The sequence below is a fragment of the Mesoplodon mirus genome (assembly GCF_964341445.2).
Source record: "Mesoplodon mirus genome assembly, chromosome: 14".
Classification (NCBI taxonomy): Eukaryota; Metazoa; Chordata; class Mammalia; order Artiodactyla; family Ziphiidae; genus Mesoplodon; species Mesoplodon mirus.
This window is the reverse complement of record NC_138990.1, coordinates 85244066-85265044: the sequence shown is the minus strand read 5'-3', so window position 1 is coordinate 85265044 and position 20979 is coordinate 85244066. Positions and strand designations below refer to the sequence as shown.

At 41.7% G+C, this 20979-nt stretch overlaps 1 protein-coding gene across 23 annotated transcripts in view; it reads right to left on the bottom strand.

The window, feature by feature from the left end:
* Positions 1 to 20979, bottom strand: part of DYSF (dysferlin) — a 230073-nt gene that overhangs the window by 46400 nt on the left and 162694 nt on the right. For 14 of the 23 annotated variants that reach the window (XM_082642728.1, XM_082642736.1, XM_082642718.1 and 11 more), the window contains one exon: positions 18140 to 18202. The exons of the other annotated variants lie outside the window; for them this stretch is intronic. In XM_082642728.1, the coding sequence (XP_082498854.1) occupies positions 18140 to 18202 (63 nt within the window). The remainder of the gene's footprint in view (positions 1 to 18139; positions 18203 to 20979) is intronic. 23 annotated transcript variants of the gene reach the window in all.

Sequence of the window (20979 nt, the reverse complement as noted above, 5' to 3'; positions counted from 1 at the left end):
CACGCATGCCCTCTGACCCATTCAAGGACGTGATCCTCTTCCCCCCTCCTGTGTCATCACGCTTCCTTCTCTACTGGCTCATTCCCATCGGCATTCAAATATGTGACACTAGTCCCCCATCATTTAAAAAGAAAACTCTCAAAGCGCACTTTTGGCTCCCACCTACTTTCTTTCTTCCTTTTACAGAAAAATGTCTAGTTTTCTACACTTGTTTCTAATCCTTGTCTTTCCATTCTCTCTGCTCCACCGAAACTTGCCTGTCAAGGTCACTGAGGACTCAGGCCTCAAAAATCAACCAACAGCAGTATTTGATAGAGGCAGTCGCTTCCTGTCTCTGAAACATCCCCCTTGCCTTACAGAGCATCACGGTTGTGGTCCTCTCACCCTACTGGTCACGCCTTCTCATTCTCTGCTGATTCCTCCTTGTCACTTGTGCTTTGATCATCTGAGTGGCCTGGGGCTCCAGGCTCAGACCCCTTCTTCTCCCCTTCCACACTTACTCCCTTGGGGTTCCCCTCGAGTTTGATGTCTTTAAATAATATATACACTGAGGAACCCCACGTGGAGCTCTCTCCAACCTGCATGACTCCTCTGAACTCCAGCTGCCTGTTTAACATCTCCGACTAGACATCTAATAAGCTTCTCGAATGTGCCATCTCCAGAATCCAACTCCTAATCACACCTCCCACCCACCCACCTGCTCCTTCCACAGCCTCTTATAAGCAAGTGCAACTCCTTCCTTCCAGATGCTCAAGTCAAAACCCCCACAGTCACTTTGGACTCTTCCTCATGCTCCACATTCCATCCATCGGTGAATCCTGTTGGCGCCACCTTCAGTACATACTCAGAATCAGACCGATTCTCCCCTATCACCACGGGCCTGGTCCCCATCGTCTGGATTGTTTTTGGGGTTTGTTTGTTTTTTTAACATCTTTATTGGAGTATAATTGCTTTACAATGGTGTGTTAGTTTCTGCTTTATAATAAAGTGAATCAGCTATACATATACATATATCCCCATATCTCCTCCCTCTTGCTTCTCCCTCCCACCCTCCCTATCCCACCCCTCTAGGTGGTCACAAAGCACCGAGCTGATCTCCCTGTGCTATGCGGCTGCTTCCCACTAGCTATCTGTTTTACATTTGGTAGTGTATATATGCCATGCCACTCTCTCACTTCGTCCCAGCTTACTCTTCCCCCTCCCCGTGTCATCAAGTCCATTCTCTACATCTGTGTCTTTATCCCTGTCCGGCCCCTAGGTTCTTCAGAACCATTTTTTTTTTTTTTTAGATTCCATATATATGTGTTAGCATATGGTATTTGTTTTTCTCTTTCTGACTTACTTCACTCTGTATGACAGACTCTAGGTCCATCCACCTCACTAGAAATAAATCAATTTCGTTTCTTTTTATGGCTGAGTAATATTCCTTTGTATATATGTGCCACATCTTCTTTATCCATTCATCTGTTGATGGACACTTAGGTTGCTTCCATGTCCTGGCTATTGTAAAAACAGAGCTGCAATGAACATTGTGGTTCATGACTCTTCTTGAATTATGGTTTTCTCAGGGTATATGCCCAGTAGTGGGATTGCTGGATCATAGGGTAGTTCTATTTTTAGTTTTTTAAGGAACCTCCATACTGTTCTCCATAGTGGCTGTATCAGTTTACATTCCCACCAACAGTGCAAGAGGGTTCCCTTTTCTCCACACCCTCTCCAGCATTTATTGTTTGTAGATTTTTTGATGATGGTCATTCTGATCGGTGTGAGGTGATACCTCATTGTAGTTTTGATTTGCATTTCTCTAATGATTCGTGATGTTGAGCATCCTTTCATGTGCTTCTTGGCCATCTGTATGTCTTCTCTGGAGAAATGTCTATTTAGGTCTTCTGCCCATTTTTGTATTGGGTTGTTTGTTTTTTTAATATTGAGCTGCATGAGCTGCTTGTAAATTTTGGAGATTAATCCTTTGTCAGTTGCTTCGTTTGCAAATATTTTCTCCCATTCTGAGTTGCACCAGTCTTCTAACTGGCCTCCCTGCCTTCACCCTTGCCCCCAAATCTATTCTCAATACGACAGCCACACACATCGGAACACATCGCCTCTCTGTTCAAATCCAGTGATTTGCCAACTCGCTTGGAATAAGGCCAAAGCCCTTACAACAACAGCAAGCTAAAGTCTCTCATGATCAGGCCCTCACACCTTCCCCACCTCACATCCTTCCATTGCTTCCTCATTCACGCTGCTCCCACCCCGGTGGCCTTCCCAGTCTGCGAACATCTCCAGAGCCCTCATGCTCTTCCCATGGCAGGAACTCTATTCCTCCCCTGGGTCACTTCATCACCTCCTTCAAGTCTTGACTAACTACAATCTGTTTTCCCCTCCTTATTCACCATATTTTAAATCACTATCCCCCTCCCAGCAATTCTCATTCCCCCTTCCTTGCTTTTTCTCCCTAGCAATTATCACCATCAGACACTCCATATATTTTATTTAGGTACTTGTTTATTATGTCCCATGATGGCACAGATCTTTATCTTTTTTAATGCTATACCTCCATCCAATCCTTAGAACGTTGCCTGGCACATATTTGGAGGCCAGTAAATATCTGACGGATATATGAATGCCTAGACATGGGGCGGGGTGGGGAGGCAAGATCCTTGGCTTTTAAATTTCCTAAAGCAGATAATATGTCATTAAAAAAATAGGTTTAAGAGAATGTTCTTTCCAGCCGTTCTCCCGCTATTTACAGAGGAGATGAAAGAGTAGAGTGGGACAGGAAGCAAGAACCAGAGTCTGTGAGGGTTTCTGGTAAGGCATCCCCACACCCTCCGCCACAGGTTAGCCCCAAAGTGTACATGGCATAGACCCCTCTGTAACCTTGGAGATCTGGTAAGCAGCAGCCATCCAGAAATTGCCAGAGAATTTGGGGCATATGGCACTTGACAGAAGACGGCTGCATGGGTGTCATGGGAGAGAGAGCCTGGGGGAGTCCTCGTCATTTCCTGTAGACCCCGGAGTGTCACAAAGGAGCTGCCAAATTGTGCCGTGCTCCCCAGAAAGGCTTGAAAGGTAGTCGAGAGAGAGAGCCGGGACACCTGAAAGGGCCTTCTGGTCGAGTTAATGAGATATATTCTGTTTGGTCTGTATGCCCAATAGCTCCAGGGTGCGCACACACTAGTGACCAGGAGTCCCTTCCTGTGGAGGTCATGGCCTTATGGAAGCCCAACCCAGAATTCAGCTGCCTCCCAGGCATGAGGACAAGGAAGAAAAATCCAAAACTAACTAAAGCTTAAACCTAAATGGTTGAAGTTACCCGGACTTTTCTGCCAGGAAAAATGTGAGCTCAAAAGAGAGATTAAGTTGAATTACAGAAAAACAAAGTTATATTTTCAACACGCTCACAGATGTGACTTGAAAATATCATTCCTGCTATTTCACTAACCTGGCTTCTGATGGAGTTACTTCATGCCCACTTCTTCCATCCCTTCCTCAAGAAGCCCAAGAATAAGTTAGCCCCCCATGAGAATGAGCCCCACAGAAACAGGATGGTCCTCCCATGTCTTACCCCAGATGTGCCAAAGCCAAGCCACCCTCTGGTGTTAGTGGAATCTGATAATCCAAAGCTCCAAAAGGAAAAGGGTCGTACACTCTCTAATTCTATGTGTGCTCTTGACCTCATTTTGTAATAGCTAAGCATCTAGTCTTGGAACACGACAAAGAGGAGAAACAAATGCAAATGGCTTGATTGTTGAAGTGTCACCTCAGGCTTTAGCAAGAAGTCTGGCCATTAAAGCTTTATTTCCCCATGCCCAAGGTTCAAGGTCCCTCACCATTCAGCCAGCCAAGCAAGCAAGTCTGATCAAGGCACGGACTGGCGGCCTCTCCAATTTCAGCTAATAGCCAACATTCAGTTCCTGAGCAACCAGAGCCATGGAACAAAGACATGCTTCTCCAGGCTTGATCCAGTCTAATGGGCACCCTAATCCCTCCGAAGACCCAAATCAGCACGGCACATTCAGACCACTTAATCTCCCATTTTCATTCAGTAAGCCTGACGCATTTCATGAATATGGATGGCAATTGACAACAATCATTCCAAGCCTGACTTTCTGTGAAGTTAGGAAAGTTGGGGAAGGCAGGGGGTATCGCTTGTGTTCTCTCCCCAGGATGACCACTTGAATCAAAGAGAAAAGTTCATGGTCAAATTCCTTTATCACCAAGGTTACAATGTTAAACCTTGGAGTCACTATAGGGAACTATATACCCACCTCCATTTTTTAACACTAATTTTAAGCAGGCCTTCATTGCCTACGTCAACCAGAAGGTAGCCATCCTAGACTGTGTTGAAAGTAATTTCTGTCTTAGCACAAATCAGCATCATCAAGATCGTAATATTAGAACCCAACACTGGGATTAGTATAGGCTTCGAGTTGGTGTCTGTGAAGATATTTTGTGACCTATAAAGTTTACCATGATAAACGCTCTGGTTGACATTGTCAACATCACCAGTTTGACCCCCAATACTGCTGCCCCATAGCTCAACATCTGCAGAACTGGAATAATGATGTGATGATTCTCTAGTTCTTTAATTAATGTCTTGAGATTTAAAAACTGAGTCTGTTTGCTCACACACACATCAATACAAACACAGACATAACATACAAGTACTCACACCTCCATGTAAACCAGACAAACCCCTAGACGTGCAACGCCCCGACTCTGAACCTACCCCACCCCATGCATACTAAAAGTTTCATGCCCCCCCAAACCACACAGACTTACACCCACAGTCAGCTACCATGTTGATTCAGCAGAACTCTACACACTAATGACAAAAAAACCCACTTAATTATTCCCACGAGTGGAACACTGGGCTTTCAGTCTTGTGTGGACACTCCCTGCAGTTCTGCCTCCATGTCTGTGGAAGGGATCACTACTCTGTTTACTCTGACTTCCAGCTGGACCAGTAGAGGTGGGAGGAAAAGGAAGACCTTTAACCAAGATGCTGAATTGCTTCCAAAAGGCCCCGTGAATCAATGTGCCTGAAATCTGGCAAAGTCAAGCAGATGGTGAGCAGAGAAGGGTCAGGACCTGAAAATTTGACTACGGGCCTGATCCAGATGGAGGGCGCAAGTGAGGTGGGGGACCTGTGGAAAATCTCTTCCAAACTCAGAAGCCTAAGGTATGTATGGGGGCCCCATGACTTGGTCCTCGGAGGACAGCATGACCCCATAACCCATGCAGAAAGTCCAAACGAATGGAATCTATCCAGCAGGGTGAATGAAAGAAGAGTGTTCAAGCCTATGAAGAAAGCAATGAGACATCGCTACTCAAAATCTGTGATGATTCCAGTAGGGCATGAGCAAAAACTTGCCTTACCTTCGTTCTGCTTAGGTAGACAGTTTTGCTTGACAGGAGTTCCAGCCATCTACTTAAGAGAAAAACTATTTTTGAAGGCCTTCCCAGGGCTGCAGAAGCATTCATCAAGCTACAGACACTAATCTTAGCTATCTTAAATTCAATTTTAGAAGTATTTTGGGGGAGCCTACTATGTGCCAAAGTCAACCTACTTTCTAGTTACTGTGTGAGTTTTCATACACAAAGTCATATTACTTTTCAAATATTCTATATTTTGAACTTGCTGCTAATTCAGGCTGGTTTCCCATGCCTCAGTGAACGTAAGAGAGGTGCTCACGTCACTGGGCAGGTTGATAAGCTCCACTGAGCATCCTCAGGGGGACCTGTACTCAGCAGTGAGAGCTGAACCAAGTTCCAAGCACTGTTTTGACCCAGGCTGGGGAACGGGAGGGGACAGGGATGATGACAGGACCATCAGGGGTAGGAAGGCATTAAATTAGACCTCAGAGAGAACTTCCTGTCCTGTAGATTTTCAAGGAAAGCCGAGAATTTCCCTCTGGGAAGAGATGAACTTCTTCCTCATAGATCAGGGGAAAGACCTCTTGGGAAGAGGGGAGTACGGGGCAGAGGCAGGGAGGGCTGCTAGGTGGGGGCTGGGGCCTCTTCCTCCCTGATGAGGCCCTGGAGTTCGCCAGACAAGTCTCACCCTGGGCTGTCCCCCCTGCAGTGCGCATCGAGGGAGGAGGGGTGCACCCCCGAGGAGACCACAGGAATGCCAAGCAGGGGAAAGGCGCCCGGAGCCAAGGGCTCCGGCAACGAGGATCCAATATCGGCGGGTGACTCCAGCCCCCGTAACAGGAGAGACCGTAAAGTATGTGCTCTGTTTCCCAACCAGCAAACACAGCAAATAACCAATTACTCCAAATAGCTAACAGATTTCGGCTCTGATTTCCCTCCCCTTGCCTCCCCTGTGCCTTCACTTGTCACTGGATGGGCGATTTGTATTTGCTCTGAGAAAATGAGAGAAGGAATGACTCACAAAGGAAGGTCCAGATTACACACAGTGACAGGCATCAAACCTCCCTAATCAGAACTAATGGGAGTGGGGGGAGGCCAGGCTGCACTGGCAACACATCTGAACCAGAGATATTTTTAAAGAAGTACAGTTTTGTTACTTTCAAGCGCATACAATAATTCTTGCTAAACCAATAGTGCCAAATACATGTCCTTAGGAAACCTGCTTTAAGGAGAAGATAAGTACCTTCCTCGTTAGCACATCTGATATATACAAAAGTACAGGTAAAAACCATTCATGTTATTAAGGTGAAAACACTGCCCCTGAAACTCTCAAGGCCAGAGGTGCAAGCGCGGGGCACTGAGACAAATTGCCTTGGGCACCTTCTGGAAATACTTCCTCACTTGGGAGACACACCCTGTCATTGATTCCTTTGCTCAGAAAACCTTTGCTTCCAAGTCTTTCGATAAATTGTTGTCGGTACCCATAAGCTGCAGTAAAGCATTCCCCCCAAAACTTGGAATTAAGAGAAATAGGGCTGCCCTCGGAGAATCAGACCATGAAATCAATGCAGAGGGGTTCAGAGCAAGGAGAGGCAAAATCATCTCAAAGGGAAAGGCAGCTTCTACACTGAGCCTTAACTGTAAGTGGGTAGATTGTACTAATACATCTAGAGAAAGACTATGTCAGGAAAAAAAGGAAAGACTATGTCAGGAAAAAAAGGAACTGATCAGTCCTGGAAATGTAAGAGAAGAGGAGTTAGAGTTGACTGTTCACACCAGCATCATCAGAGGCAGGGTCCCAGGGTTAGGGACTAAAGCTGTCCCTTTCTTTGGAGATGGAGGTATCAGTTCATTTTGGACAGCTGATACTCAATTTCAAATCCCAGAATTCCTCTCTCCTCATGCTGATTCTTCACTCATCTCCAGTCACAACTTGGCTTCCCAACTGCTGAGCCTATAGAGAGACCACAGGCTGGATCACTATCCAAGGTCACATCCCCCAGGCAGAAGTATTTCTCACTGTAAACTCATACATTGGTAACCTTGGTCTAGAAACTTGAAAAATATGCATCTAGCCCTAAGAAAGTTGACCTATCAGGTGTCGGAGCTCACAAGATTGAGGGTCCACACAGCCAATACTGTAGAAACTTCCCTTGAGTAACACCCCTGCCTGGAGCCAGCTCTCCTTTATTTAAGAAACTCCTATATAGGGTTCCATAGGCAAGAATTGTGGCTCGGATCTAGCCAGCCAGCATCTGACTGCCCCAACAAACATAGAAAACAAACTCTTCAGCCCAGTAGAAAAGCCTCTGGTCCTGTTTTCCTTCTTAATTCTCCCACCCTGCTGGATTCCTAACTGGCAAGGTAAAATTACAACAACCTTAGACTGTTTCCTTCTTCCTTTTACCTGAGTTTGAGATTAGAAGGGGGCCTATGCACTAATGGAAGAGCCACTGGGGCTCCTGGTTCTTGACAAGCAAGGACTTCCCTCTGTAAAGACAAAAAGAAAAGATTAAGGTTCAAAAGAAGGGGGACAATATGAGGACTAAGATAAGTGCTCTGTTAAAGGGTTGAGTAAAAACAAAAGAAAACAAATGACCAATTTATGGCCACAGGAAGTCTCAAGAGGATCCCATAAACAAGAAGTTAGAGCATGTGGTCCTGAAGGAACTAAAATCTGCATGAAGACATCATGACTGTCAAATTGAAAACTATAACATAGACACTGATTTCCAGCAAAATGGCAAACTAGAGGACCAGAGAAACCCTCCAAGTAAGAACACCTAAATTAATTAATAAGATACCTTTAAAATTCTTTTTAAATGCATTACTGAGCTGATAGGAATATAAAGATCCTTGGAGGCAAATGAAAAAGCAAAAATCCAGGGAAATAAGGAGCCAAAATGCAAACTAACGGTGGGGCCCGAAAAGCCCAAGCCAAACATTTAGTTTTAAGTGAATCTGAGTTTGTAGTGTTTCCAGGCATCTGGTAAAAGTAAACATGTGTCCTCTCTGAAAGAATGTGACTTTCATCCAGGCCTCAAAGAACTCTCAGATAAAGTTCCAAGGAACATGAGTTCACAATCGGAAATAGTGAAACACATAAGAAACAAGGCACCATGAGTGAGAGTCAGCTAGAAACACCAACTGCAGATCAGACCTGTCAGGACAACAGAAAGCAGAATTTTCAGAAATAGGACTTTAAAAAAAAACTGTTTAAAAAATAAAGGCATTAACAATATGGCAAAAGAACAAGACACTTTCAAAAATAAACAAGAAGATTTGGAAAAAAAGAGAACTTTTCGAGATTAAAATATTAATACTTAGGACTTGAAACTCAATAGACAGGGTTACATAACCTTTAGAAACAAGACTTAGTGAACTAGAAGACATATCTTCAGAAATTAGCCAGTGTGTAACACAAAGAAACACAAAATATGAAAGGAAGTTGAACCAACATGGAGAATAGAGCAGGTCCATTGAAGATCTAATCAGGATTTTAGAAGGAAATGAGAGAATGGGGAATATATAATATTTGAAGAGATAATGGTTGACCATCCAGAACTAATTAAAAGTAAAAAGGCAAAAAAACAGGGCTTCCCTGGTGGCGCAGTGGTTGAGAGTCCACCTGCTGATGCGGGGGACGCGGGTTCGTGCCCCGGTCCAGGAGGATCCCACATGCCGCGGAGCGGTTGGACCCGTGGGCCATGGCCGCTGGGCCTGCACGTCTGGAGTCTGTGCTCCGCAACGGGAGAGGCCACAGCAGTGAGGGGGCCACGTACAAAAAAAAAAAAAAAAAAAAAAAAAGGCAAAAAAACAGTCCTCATATTTAGGAAGACAACAGCACAATGGAAGCCAGACGATAGTGAGATTAGTGAGATAGTATCTTTAAAGTGATGACTGGAAATAAGTGTCAGTGAAACTAGTATTTCTAAAATAAGGGTGAAATAAAAATATTTTCAAACAATAATTAAAAAGTGAGACACGCCTGCTGCCAAACACTTGGAAAGCCACACACACACACACACACACACACACACACACCCCACTGGGGCTGACCCTCACGCACCTGCCGGGCAATAGGAATGGCCATCATCAAAAAATCTATAAACAATAAATGCTGGAAAGGGTGTGGAGAAAAGGGAACCCTCCTACACTATTGGTGGGAATGTAAATTGATACAGCCACTATGGAGAACAATATAGAAGCGCTCAAAAAACTAAAAATAGAACTACCGTATGACCCAGTGATCCCACTCCTGGGCATATACCTGGATAAAACCATAATTCAAAAAGATACATGCACGCCAATGTTCATTGCAGCACTATTTACAACAGCCAGGACATGGAGGCAAAATGTCCATCAACAGAGGAATGGATAAAGAAGATGTGGAAAAAAAGTTGGAAAAAAATTAAACAAAGTGATGACATTGCCGACTGTTACACGATCTAAGAATGTCCAAACAATGGCAGCAAATGAGTAGCTGGAGAATAAGGGAATCGTGGAGTGAAAAGACTTTTGGACTAGGATTCAGGAGATTTGGGTTTAAATATTACTTTATTTATTATCATTATGCCAATTTAAAATGAAGGAATAGAAGCTCAGGAAGTTAACTAAGTCAACCAAAGATACCTAGCTTCTGAGTGGCAGGAATGAGATTGAAATGCAAAGCACTGAACAACTCAACTGACATTTCTCACTGTAGATATCCAACTGCCTCTTGATACATCTTTTTGAAGTCTAACAGGCATCTTAAACTGGACTGGACAAAATAGAGCTTTGAATTTCTCTGCCTGCCCTCCTAATTCACTTCCCCACAGGTTTTCCCAATCTCAATTATGGTATCATCCTATCCATCCAGTTGCTCAGGCTTCACACTTAAGAACCATCCTTGATTTCTTCTAATTCATCCAATTCATCGGTAGGATCTACAAGTTCTATCCCTAAAACACATCCTGCCATTAATACTGTTCAACTATCATTTTTTACCCCAACTATGGCAACAGCCTCTAAATTGGTCTTCTAGAAGAACAAATCTTTAAGTAGGGACGTCAGGTGCTCCTGAGAACTCTTGCCTCCTTTATAGCCCATCCTGCATACAGAAGCCAAAGTGGACTTTCTAAAGTGTGATTCAGACCCGGCCATACCTCAGTTTAAAATCACCCAAGGCCTTCTCTTTATAACCAGAAAAAAAAAATCCACTGTCCTTGAAGTGCCCATGCGCTCATTACCCTGCTCCCCACTCTCCCCTTCGTTCCCTACTCCGAGCCATGTTGGCTTTTCTGCCTCTTAGACAGTCAGCTCCTTTCCATCTCAGGATTTTGACATCAGCTTTTCCTTAACCACATATCTGCCTCCTACTCATCATTCAAGTAACAATCAAAATGTAACGGCAAAGTGACTACCTTAGTTAAAGCAAACCCCTCACTCACTCTGAATGGTGTTTCCACATTTTATCTTCTTCTTAGTGCTATCACTTCTTGAAATCCCAAGAGATTAAAGCCTCATTGAAGACATAGACTCTGTTTTACACACTTTAGTATTTCATGCCCAGAATGGTACTTGTGTATATTTGGTGTTTAATAAATATTGTTTGATTGACTGAATTAATCGGTTATGTGCATCCTAAGGTAACCTTTCAGAAATGATGAACAAACTAGTGAAACAGTAGAACATTCTCTTTCTAAATCCAGGCATATGGACATATTGCGAGTTTGGTTCCAGACCATCTCTATAAACCAAATATCATAATAAAGAGAGTCACATGAATTTTTTGGTCTCCAAATGCATATAAAAGTTATGTTTACACTATGTTGTAGTATATTAAGTGTGAAATAACATTATGTCTAAATAAACCATGTACATACCTTAAAAATAAAAAGATGTGGTACATTTATACAATGGAATATTACTCAGCCATAAAAGGAATGAAATAGTGCCATTTGCAGAGATGTGGATAGACCTAAAGACTTTCATACAGATTGAATTAAGTCAGAAAGAGAAAAACAAGTATCATATAATACTACAAGAAAAATGGTACATATGAACTTATTTGCAAAGCAGAAATAGAGACAGATGTAGAGAACAAATTTATGGATATCAAAGGGGGAAAGGGGGCAGGATGAATTGGGAGATTGGGATTGACATATACACACTACTATATATAAAACAGACAACTAATGAGAACCTACTATATAGCACAGGGAACTCTACTCAAAGCTATATAGTGACCTAAATGGGAAGGAAATCTAAAAAAGAGGGGACACATGTATATATATAACTGACTCACTTTGCTGTACAGCAGAAACTAACACAACGTTGTAAAGCAACTATACTGCAATAAAAAAATTTTTTTAATAGAAAAAAAAAGTGAGAATGTTTATAATGAATTGATCCCAATTGCAGGAATTTCTATAGGCTCTATTTCAGGAATAAAGATGATCTCAGGAGGAGGAAGACTGGTCTACAAAACAAAACAGTCAACATGGGCATAGCTAGAAGAAAAATCAATTACTTAAAAAATAATATTGCTTTAAAAGTGTCATTTATAGAGGTAGAACTAAAATATTGAACAAAAGTTTGTAAACTGGTAAGTGACTGGAATTAAAGCATCCAAAGTTCCTTGTAATATTTTGGAGGAGGCTATAAATACCAATTAAATTTAGACTTTGCTAAATTGAATATACATGTTAAAGTTTCTATACTAATCCCTGAAGGACAGAAACAATGTATAGCTTTGAAACTGAAAAGGGAAGAAGGAATGAAAAGACGGGGGCGGGGGTGGCGGGTGAATTTTTCAATCCAAAAAAATTTTAAAAAGAGGAAAAAAAAAAAGGGGCAGGATAGTAGAATAAAATGGCAGAAATAAATCCAAATATATCAGTAAGACACAATTAATATATTAGACTGTCCAACTCTCTAATTAAGAGCTTATGTCAGAATGTATTAAAAAAAAACCAGACTCCATCTATTTGCTGTTCATCAGAGAGACACCTAAAACATAAAATCACAGAAAAGTTGAAAGTAAAAAGAAAAAGATATACTAGGAAAACACCAAGCAAGAAAATATGGTATAGCTATGTTAACACAAGACAAAATAGACTTTAAGGCAAAACTCATTAGTAAAGACTTTAAAAGGCAAGGAGTGGGGGTTTACTACGTATCGTTAAAAGATTCAATTCTCTAGGAAGATATAAGAAATCTACAGTTGTTTGTGCCTAATAACACAGCCTCAAATATATAAAGGAAAAGTAGACAGAAATAACAAGGAAGAACAAACATCACATCAAAGCAGGATGTTTTAATATCTCAAAAATTGATAAACCACACAAAACAAAATCACAAGAAAATAGATTTGGATAACACAATTAACAAGTCTGATCTAAATGGACATGCTATATGTAAAACACATTGGGAGAATACACATTCTTTTCAAGCACACACAAGATCATTACAAAAATTGACCCTGTACTAGGCCATAAAGCAAGTGTCAAGAAATACTGCACACAGACCACATTCTCTGAACCATAGTACTGTTAAGCTAGAAACTGATAAAAAGATAACTTAAAACATAAGTTAGGAATTTCTAAAACATACTTTTAAACAATTCAGGTGTCAAAAAGAAATATGACAGAAATCAGAAAATACTCAGAACTAAAAAACAACAAAAATACCACTTACCAAAACCTGTGGGATGCATAAAGCAGTACTTCGAGGGAATTCTATAGCCTTAAATGCTTACATTAGAAAAGAGGAAAGCTTGAAAATTGATGAACTAGGCATAGCTCTTAAGAGGTTAATAATATAACAAGCTCTCTAAAACTCGAAGGAAGAAGATAATAAAGAAAAGAACTAGAAACTAGAAAACAAGGAAAAAATAGAGCTAAATCAACAGACATAAAAATTGGTTCTCTGAAAAGACTTTTACAGATCTGACAAATTTTGGCAAGAATAATAAAGTATAACCTTAGGAATGAAAGGGAACATAAATAGAAGAAGAAAAATTTTCAAAACAGTAAGAGGTTATTATGAATAACACTATGTCAATAATTTTTAGCAAGAAATGGATAAATTCCTATAAAATATAAATCACCAAAAACGACTCACGTAGAAACAGAAAATCTCAAAGGTCCTATAAACATTTAAAAAATTTTTATCAGCAGTTTAAAATATCCCCAAGAAGAATGTTAAGTCTAGACAGTGTTACAAATGAATCTACCAAACCTTCAGGCAACAGATAATGTCAAGTTTTTATCATTTATTCAGAGACTAGAAAAAGAGCAAATATGCCCCAAGTCATTTTATAAGATTAATATAACCTAGATACCAAAACCTGAAAAGAACAGTATCAGAAAAAGAAACTCCAGGCCATTATCACTCATAAAAATTGATGCAAAACAATTCCTAAAGTAAATATTTGCAAACTGAACCCAACAATGCAGGAAAAAGACAATGTAACATGACCAGGATAGATAGTTTCAGAACTGCAAAGTTGTTTCAGCATTTTAAAAAATCTATTAATGTAATTCACCACATTAACAGATTAAAGGAGAAAAATCATATGATCACCTCAACAGATCCATAAAGAACACTGAATAAAATTGAACATCATTCATGACAAAAACTCCTAGCTAGCTAGTAATCATTCACCTGATAAATTTCATACGCAGTGGTGGAACATAAAAATTTTCTATTTTATGGATAAAGAAGATGTGGTACATATATACATTACTGGAACATTACTCAGCCATAAAAAGGAACGAAATTGGGTCATTTGTAGAGACGTGGATGGACCTAGAGACTGTCATACAGAGTGAAGTAAGTCAGAAAGAGAAAAACATATATTGTATATTAATGCATATATGTGGAATCCAGAAAAATGGTACAGATGAACCGATTTGCAGGGCAGAAACAGAGACACAGATGTAGAGAACAAACATGGACACCAAGGGAGGAAAGTGTCGGGGGGAGGGAGGTGGTGGTGGTGGGATGAATTGGGAGATTGGGATTGAAATATATACACTAATATGTATAAAATAGATAACTAATAAGAACCTGCTGTATAACATAAATAAATAAAATTCAAAAAAATATATTCCATTTTAAATTAGAGCAGATAAGAATATTCTCTATTATCAGTTAAATGGAATATTAAACTTGTGGTCCTAGTCAGTGCAGTCGGACAAGAAAAGGAAATAATAAAAAAGAAAAAGAAATTAAAAGTACACAGAAGAATCAAAAAAATTTAAAGAGCTGGTTCTTTGGATGAAAAACAACCATAAAACTGATGAAATGCTATCAAGCCTATTGAAGTTAAAAAAACAAACAAACAATAAACATAAATTACAAAATTAGAAATGAGGATAAAAAACAGAACAGATACAGAAGGATTTTCTTTTAATATAGTAATATGTATAAACCTATACTAATGTAATAAGCAATATCTGAAGACATCTAAGGCACTAAATTGATTGAAGAAGTAGAAAATGATCAAAGAATCCCCTCCCAAAAATGGTGCTGGGCCCAGTCTTACAAATGAGTGCAGAGCAGATGCATCTTATACTATTGTATGAGGTATACATTCCTGAAGATCTTCTAAAATTCAAAACTCACATCATATAATACCATTTTCAAGAAAAGATGATGGGTATCCTGTTTACCAGCTAAACCATAAATACAATTCATTTGGCCACCTTTTAAATTACATGATTGTTAATCATTTTTTAAATGTAGATCGATTCATATTATTACACATTTTATACATAAAGCAGACTATTAAAATGTTTATATCATTTATTTTCAACTTGCATAATTCATATTCATAAAGAATGACTCTCATGTATTTTCAAACCTTTAAACAATCATTCTCCTGCCACAGAGACTGTTCAAGAGCACAGGAAATGAGAGTACACTTCAAAAAATATTTTATAAAACTATTATAACCTTGATATCAAAACCTAACAAAGACAACCTAAAAGTAATACTTATTAATAAAGATGCAAAAATCCCATATAAATAATAACAAATCTAACTCAGTAATATATACTAGAAGTTCTTACAAACTTCCCCTTAACCAGGTTAACAAACGCTACCCATTCTCTCTGCTAACGATCTAAGGTCCAGAGCAGATGAAAGCCTGCAGCTAATCTAATTTATGCACTGCAGCTCCCAGCAGATGAGCTGTATGTTTACCAAGAGTTAATTGTTTGTTCCCAAATCTGTTTATGCCAGTTGTACGAATACGGTAATTAGAACAATAAGTAAATATTATAAAAATATATAAAATTTGAATTTAAAAAGAAAGGGCATTTTATCTATGAAAATGAACTTAATATTGATTTTTTTAATTATGAAAATTGAGCATGAGCGAGGTGGACAAAAAGGTGAGGGGGATCTTAAATGTTAAAAAAACTCCATGTTCAGAGTCTTTTGCAGCTATCATTAAGAGTTCATCAAACTTTAATAAACCTAAAGAAAAAATCATAGCTAATGCATTATGAATGTGGTTTATACTGGAAAGACAACATGACATTTGAATAGCAGATCCAAATTCAAAGAGGCCTTGGCACATGTCAAATGATTGTCAAATGAAGATACATGGATATGATTAAAAAGAAATGTTCTTGGTACTTATATTTGACTTTTAATGAGTCCCTATTTAACCAACTTTAATTAGCCAACCAACTACCTATCTTGATTGACTGCATAAGAGGACTTAAATTGTAGTCAACTATAATACCATGACCAATTGACCGATTTGGGTTTACCCCAGGAATGCAGGACAATTATACATACATATATATAAGTGTGTGTGTGTGTATATATATATATATATATATATATATATATATATATATAACAGACAATGGAAAACAAAATGATCATCTTGATAAATGCCAAATGCCATTGGATAATATTGGTTGGCCATAAGATGTTATGGGAAAACCCAAATGAACTTTCTGGCCAACCCAATATTAAACTCCCATGTCTAATTTTTAAGTTATTAATAAACTAATAATACAGGACACAACCTGACAAAATCAAGAATATCTATCTGAAACTACCAATCATTATCATAATGGAAAAATGACAGAGACCTTCTCATTAGAATCAGTAACTAAATAAGTTTGCTCACTAGCAACTCCATTATCAAATGTCATTCTGGAAAAAGGAATAAGGTATAACTATTAGAAAGTGACATGTTTATTATTGTTTGAAGAAGACAATCTTATCTACCTGAAAAACTCAGCCGAATCAATTAACCACTGTCAGAAGTAATAAAGGCACTTAACAAAGAGTCTGTTTCAAAGTAAATATACAAAAATATTGTTTTTCTATATTCTAGCAATAGCTAGTTATACAAAGTCATAAGAAAAAAAAGATATTCCATTCAGACAGCAACAAAGACTATAAAATGCCTAGGAATAAACCTAACAAGAAATGGACTAGACCTTTTTTAAGTAAACTAAAAATAACTCCTCTAAGGGACAAAAAATAAGACAATAGTGGAAATTAAGAAATTAAATGTCCAATGATAGGGGAATAGTTTATGGATGTCCATACAACAGCATGACATGCAACCTTTTTTTTTTTTTTTTTGCGGTACGCGTGCCTCTCACTGTTGTGGCCTCTCCCGTTGCGGAGTACAGGCTCCAGATGCGCAGGCTCAGAGGCCATTGCTCACAGGCCCAGCCGCTCTTCGGCATGTGGGATCCTCCCGGACCGGGGCACGAACCCGTGTCCCCTGCATCAGCAGGCGGACTCTCAACCACTGCGCCACCAGGGAAGCCCCAACATGCAACCATTTTTTAAAGAATATAAAGACATGGAAAAACATTTATAATACATTTTAAGTACAAGAAAATGCAGATTTTTTAAAAAGTACAATATGATCTTGATTTTGGAAAAAAATAAAAGTATGCACATGTGCATAAGAGATATCTAAAAATGTAGGCACATCAAAGTCTTAACAGTGCTTATCTCCAACTGGTAGGAACACAGGTGGTTTTAACTTTCTGCCTTACACTTTTTTGTGTTTTCTATATTTTCTACAATGGATAAATCAGAAAACATTTAAAATGTAGAGTGCCTCTGACTAGAAGCCATAAAACACCCAACACAGCAACGCCTCCTCTTGGCACCATGAATGGAGTTTAACTTTCAGCAAGTCCTATCTCTTATGTCCCCCCTACAAGTCTGGGGCTCCCCTTGACTTCATGAGTGCATGTTGAAGGACCCTCGACCCATAAAGATAATACCTAAGGAATCAGCCCAGGAGGACAGAAGCATCCCTCCTGGGAACTGCAGGAGTGAACTGTGGGCCCCAGCAGAGCTCTCAGAATCTGCTGGGGACAGCCAGGGTTCCGCAGTCACACACCTTTCATGCCTCTGGGAGGAGTAGAGAAAATCAATCTGCCTTTGCCCACAGAGGCCTCTTGTGTCCCACGTCCCAGCGGTCAGGGTCTAGAGACTTCCCTGTTTCCACTGGCCCATGCTACCCCATGCAGGGAAACAGGATTAAGGTAAATCCCAGGATGCACCAAGAGATAATTCAGGGATGTCTGTTTCTGCAAATCTTCCCTCAGCTTTCTCCCTACCCCTCCATCCCCGCACAGGACAGGTAACTGTTTTCTGCCAGGGTTCAGAAAACTCCTTTCTTCCCCTCCCATCCCCACCTCCTCTGTTCCCTTCCTAGCTCCTTACCCCCACTCAGCACCCCCAGGAAAATCAAGGTGCCCACAAATAGTTAAACAATACATACATGACGACTGGATGGAGAAGACACCATGTTAGTGGGGGCGAAGCCCGACAGACCGTCTGCAAGCTACAAATTAAACACGCTGGTTAGCAACAGGATTAGAGAAACCAGGGAAGACTGCATGGTCGCGAGGAAGTAGAGCTCTCCAACCAGGCACCCTGTGCTCTCTCTCCAGGAAGGCTGCAAACGTTGTGGGAGAAAAGTGTGCTTTGGAGTTGGACAAGTGTGGCTCCAAATCCTGGCCCCCTGGCTTTACCAGCTACGTGATCTTGGACAAGCCCCCTGACCTCTCTGAGTCAGCATCTCCATCTGGAGAATGGGAACAAAGCCGTGTGTTGTCACAGAGCAGCAGCGAGTATGGATGATGTGAAGGCCATGCACACCTAGGACAAGGTGAGGCACGTAGGAGGGGCTCAGCCAATACCTGTCTCGTGCCTGCTTTCTCACTGTCCTTGGCACCACTGACTCCATGCCACTCTCACATGCCCTCCCTGCCTTTCAAACTTCCTGACCTCAGACATACTCCAAGCTCCCCATCATCCCTGGTGGTTTCTTCTAACAACTGAGTCACACCAACCGCTGCTTGGGCACTATTCCTAAACCAATGCAGGTTTCTAAGCCTTCTGTCCTCAAGGACAAAAACCAGGGCATCATGTGGCTTCCCCCAAACCAGGGGAGCTTTAAGAGTCTCATAAACACACCACCCCTATACTACAGAAACCTTGCTGCATTCTTTTCTGGCATCAGATCTTCGCCTGCAATCTCCTAGTACAGTGAATCCATACTTTATAGGCTGCAGGGTCCAGGAGGGCCTTGGTGGGGGTCAGGACTGAAGGTAGGGTGACTTTTTCAGGGGCCACTACAATAGTCCCAGAGGAAGTGATGGAGCTGTGGGTGGACGAGTACCAGTCTAGGTGGATGAGGCCAGGAGATGCCTTCTAGGCAGAGGAGACAGCAAGTGTGCAGGGTAGAGGAATAAAGCAGCACTGTCAGTTCGAGAGAGCCAACGGTCCAGGAAGGCAGGCTTGGGGGATATGGTGGAGGGATGAGGAGACCAGCTGGGACCCAGGGCTTCCAGGGTAGGACCCTCTCTTCCTTTGAGTCTGGGGCAGGGGGCTCTGGGAGACTCCCCAGGAGGCCAAGTCCCTGGAATCGACCAGATGAACTCCACGGGAAGCCCCCAGCTGCCCAGAGACTGGCCCAGCCAGGCAGTAGCTCTGCCCCTCTGGTTCTCATCCTGAACCTCACAGAAGCCTTATTGTTATTTTTAATACAGTTCGTTTTTAGAAAGGTGAGAGGGAAACCGGCAGTTCACCAGTGCAAGAGGGAGAAAAAATAAAGCTAAACATAGTGCTCCAAAGGTCTGGGCCAGCTTCCGAAATTACATGTTCCCCTTTGGGATTCGGACATAATTTGCCGCTCCAGTTCTGGGAGCACGTTCCCACCTTCACGGCGTCCCAGAGACTAAAACTGGAGCAGGTGGCTCAAAATTAGCCCGAGATGGGAGCCGGGGAGCAGCTGGCCCCAGCACAGCACCCCACCCCACCCCACGGGTGTGGGGAGCAGGCCTCCTGCTGCCTCCTGCACACTAGCCTGAGTTTCCCCTACAGCCTCCCAGGTCCATCACACACACACACACACACACACACACACACACACACACACACACACTCGGTGCACCATCAAACACATGCAATCAACACACATGCTGTCAACACACACACACAGTACACCACCAAACACATGCAATCAACACACATGCTGTCAACACACACGCACACACGCACACACACCATACACCATCAAACACATGCAATCAACAAACATGCTATCAACACACACGCTATCAACACACACATACACACAGTACACCATCAAACACATGCAATCAACACACATGTTGTCAACACACACGCTATCAACACACACATACACACAGTACACCACCAAACACATGCAATCAACGCACATGCTGTCAACACACACGCACACACGCACACACACCATACACCATCAAACACATGCAATCAACAAACATGCTATCAACACACACGCACACACGCACACACACCGTACACCATCAAACACATGCTATCAACACACACGCACACACGCACACACACCGTACACCATCAAACACATGCAATCAACAAACATGCTGTCAACACACACGCACACACGCACACACACCGTACACCATCAAACACATGCAATCAACACACACGCACACACGCACACACACACACACACACACCTCGCACCACCAAGCCTTTGCTCCGGGTCCTCTGCCCACCAAGAAAGGCCTCCTCTCCCCTATGCTGTTCTAACCCCTCTCGTCAGCCCCCTTGGAGAAGCTTTCCTGATGACTTAGACCATGCTGACCTTGTAGGGCCCAGAGTCCAAGATCTTGGTGTCCTTGCTAAGCAAGCATTCATCGCTTTGCTCTCACTCTGTTCATCTCATTTGGATCTTCAACATAGCCCTCCTCTCTCTGTCAGCCAGAGGGAAGGCTTCCCGAGAGCGCTCTTCCTCTTTATCCCTCCTCAACACACACATGTTCTCCACCCAACGGCCTGAGGACTTCAAGAGGAGACCCCTACCCAGGGTGATCTCTCAGAATGATAGGCAAGCGTCACCCTTGACCTGAAGGGTGGGTGCCTGAAGGTAGGTGATGTGTGGGATGGGCAGGGGGTGCCACCTCTACATGAGCCTCAAGACCCTCTAGGAAATGGTGGGAAGCCCACTCTGGGTGTTCCTGCACTGCTTCTCTTCCCATTTTCATCAACAGAACACCAAGAACTAGCAGACTAGTCGACAAAGACCCCAAGTTTGTTTGAAACGTA